Source organism: Mytilus edulis, chromosome 2, assembly GCF_963676685.1.
Source record: "Mytilus edulis chromosome 2, xbMytEdul2.2, whole genome shotgun sequence".
Classification (NCBI taxonomy): domain Eukaryota; kingdom Metazoa; phylum Mollusca; class Bivalvia; order Mytilida; family Mytilidae; genus Mytilus; species Mytilus edulis.
This window is the reverse complement of record NC_092345.1, coordinates 16,486,166-16,489,315: the sequence shown is the minus strand read 5'-3', so window position 1 is coordinate 16,489,315 and position 3,150 is coordinate 16,486,166. Positions and strand designations below refer to the sequence as shown.

General features: G+C 31.9%; 1 protein-coding gene across 1 annotated transcript; it reads right to left on the bottom strand.

Annotated features, from left to right (window-relative positions):
* Window positions 1-1,579: 1,579 nt before the first annotated feature.
* Window positions 1,580-2,563, bottom strand: LOC139510742 (uncharacterized). The gene has a single exon (XM_071297268.1). The coding sequence runs from the start codon at window positions 2,561-2,563 to the stop codon at window positions 1,580-1,582; it is 984 nt and encodes a 327-aa protein (XP_071153369.1).
* Between the last annotated feature and the right edge of the window lie 587 nt (window positions 2,564-3,150).

The window sequence follows — 3,150 nt, the reverse complement described above, 5'->3', positions numbered from 1 at the left end:
AAGAATTACTTACAAGTTCATTAACAAAATCCGCTTTTTTTCTAGTCAAGGGACATAATATTATTCAAATATACTAATGCAAGTAACTGAGTCGGAGAAGGAGCGAAAATCCGAAACAGCACCTTAATTAAAAAACAGAAAATAGTTCCACGTGTGTGTCCAACTCCAAGTTGAAGATCGTTTGATTGATATACGAATATTTCTAACGACAAAACATTTTCATATTATTAATTTGCATTTAAAAAAATCTGAGTATCCATTGAAAACATAAATATAAAAGAAGAGACAAGGAATTTTATTCTGCACTATAATGTCCGCGGGTTCATAATGTCGGTTATTATCCCAACACTAATTATATATGCATCTCTTTGATCTTTGAAGATCTTTGAAAAGTAGGCGATGGCAATACACCCGAGGCCCCTCAGGGGCCTCTGATGTAAAAATAAGTCACACATGTTATTAACAATCAGGTTCATTTCATTTTTGTCCATATTTGCTTCAACTTTATTAATATCTTCAATTAGAGCGTAAATCTCTTCTACATCTATCCCATTTTGAAAATCCACAATTTTATCATTATCCCATTTTTTAATATTTTCTGGACGATTACAGGTATCTGTTCCAGTAATTAAACACTGATTGTTTACAACATCTTGCTTAGTGCTCGCCAAAGTTATCTGTAAAGGCGAATGAACATCAGAATATAAGGTGCAAAAATCAAGTACATGAAAATTAGTAAAATATTTTAACAACTCAACACTACTAATACAATAATCTACAATACTGCTATTTCTACATGTTAATTTACCATACTGTCTATCATCACCAATTCGACCATTTACAATAAATAAATTGTTTCCTTTACATAAATCTAACAATCGTTTCCCGTATCCATTTTTTACCCTGTCCAAAGACTTTCTTTTCTTTGGTATATTCAATTCTTCAAGCATATACACTTTATTTTCTATAAAATCTGTTAAATTATCTATATGTTTATCATTATGTATAATAACAAAATCGTCGTCGTCTGCTGTTCGTCCGTTGAAATCGCCAAGTAATGACACATATTTATAATTATTAGAAAAAATTATGTATTCATTTTCTAACTGACTGTAATCATCTTGAGATGAGTAATTTGTGTATTCCGGAGGAATATATACTATGCCAAAAACTATGTCATCATCAATATCAAGTAAATCTGACGATACTTTGAACCAAAGAACAAACTGACTGTCAGTTGGTAAAAATTTAATTTTATTTGCTAGTTCTAATTTGTATCCTAAGTTATACCACCTGACCTATTTCTTGACACTTTCTTTCTATTTTTCATTTTAAATTCATAACCTGGTAAATCAATAATATCTATATCGTCAGTTTTTGTTTCTACTAAACAAATGATATCGTTATTTTTCAATAATGTTTGGAATTCTGGATAGTTCAATCTTTTTTTAACCCCACAACAATTTAGGCACAAAATATTTATATCATTTTTTATGTTTACAGTTTTTGTAGTCTTTAAAGTATTGTTACAGTTAAAAGTTACATCTATCAAATGTTGGTTATGCTCTCCTTGGCATTCCTATAGGTGAGTTGATTCACTACTTGGGCTTGACCCAAATCTTTGCCGTTTGTAAGGTCGACCGTTAGCATTTGCTGGAGTCATCATTACGTCTCTGAACCCTCCATTCGGTTGCCCTCTGTGCTGATCATCTATATTACCATTTTCTGTGAATGTGAATTGTTCTCCGTTTATGTATAGTTTGTCCCGCACTAATGACACCTGGTTCCCCTCTTGCCTCGCCTGTTTCATAATAGGATAAAGTTTTTTACGGCGAGTTTCAACCTCTGCGGGGAATTGTTCGTTTATACTGAATGGCTTTCCCTTGAGGCGAAATGCTTTTCGGAGAACGCATTCGAGGTCTTGTCGATACAGAAAACGCGCTACAAATGGTTTAGCTCTATTCATCCCAATTTTCCCAAATCTATGGACGTTGCCAAATTCTATGTGGTGTTCAATTTGCAGCTCCTCGTAGATGAAGTTTCTCAATTTTGCTTGACAGTTTTCATCTTTATTGTATGCTAGGCCAGAAAATATTAAATTGTTTTTCATGGATCTGCACTGGAGGTCTAGTATGTTCGATTCAAGTTTTTGTACCTTTTCATTTTTTACCCTGAGTTTGCCGATTTCAGATTTTGTTGAGTTTTCAAGTTGGTTAAATTTCGACGAGAGATTTTGTATTTTTGCTTTGTATTCTTTATTTATATTATTTACTTCGTCAAATACATTGCTTATGCCCTCAATATTACTCTCCATTTCAGAATTCTTTAATTTAATGTCATGAACAGTTTTTTCCAGATCCCCAATTCTCGCTACTATAGATGTGATTATATTTTTCAGTTCATCTATTTTATTTACACCTTTCTCTATTTTTTGCATTCTGTTATCCATGGTCGTGACGACTTGGAGGATCATGTTTAAAAGAACGTACGAATCATCTGCTTTTGATTGGTTAACTATTTTGCGACTTTCAGCGAGAAATGCCGCCGTTTCTTTCAGTGACATCTTTACACTTTAGATATACTTAACACAAACAAAGGTTCAAAGGCTAACCAAAAAGTGTCATTTCTAATTTGCATATCATATATACACTAAAGTCCAAAGTCCAACTTATATGCTCGATCGAAAACTTCTCCTTTGTTTAGTAATCAATACGGAAAAGTTAGTGTGAGCGATGTTTGGGTTGTGTTGTGTAAATATCTTTGTGCCCGTACTAGGAAATAAAATAATCAATAATTTGCAAAAGTTGTATTTCACTTCAAATAATTCGTCGTTAACACTCACGCATCTGCATTATTTTGTACGTTTGCAGGTTGTATCCCTTTATTCTTGTTTTTTTTTTAAGTAAAGGATACCAGATAATAAATAATACATTGTTGATATTGTATATATATGTTTTATTTTATAGTGCAACCTGATGTTACATAATAATTCAACATATTTAAGTACATTATTTACATATCAGCCAGCCTTCAAAGACTTATGATGCCCTGCTATTAAACTCTAACACAATAATTACAAATGCAAAAAAGATTAAAAAAAACAATATATATATATATATATATATTTAACGTAATTTCTCAGTTCTATAA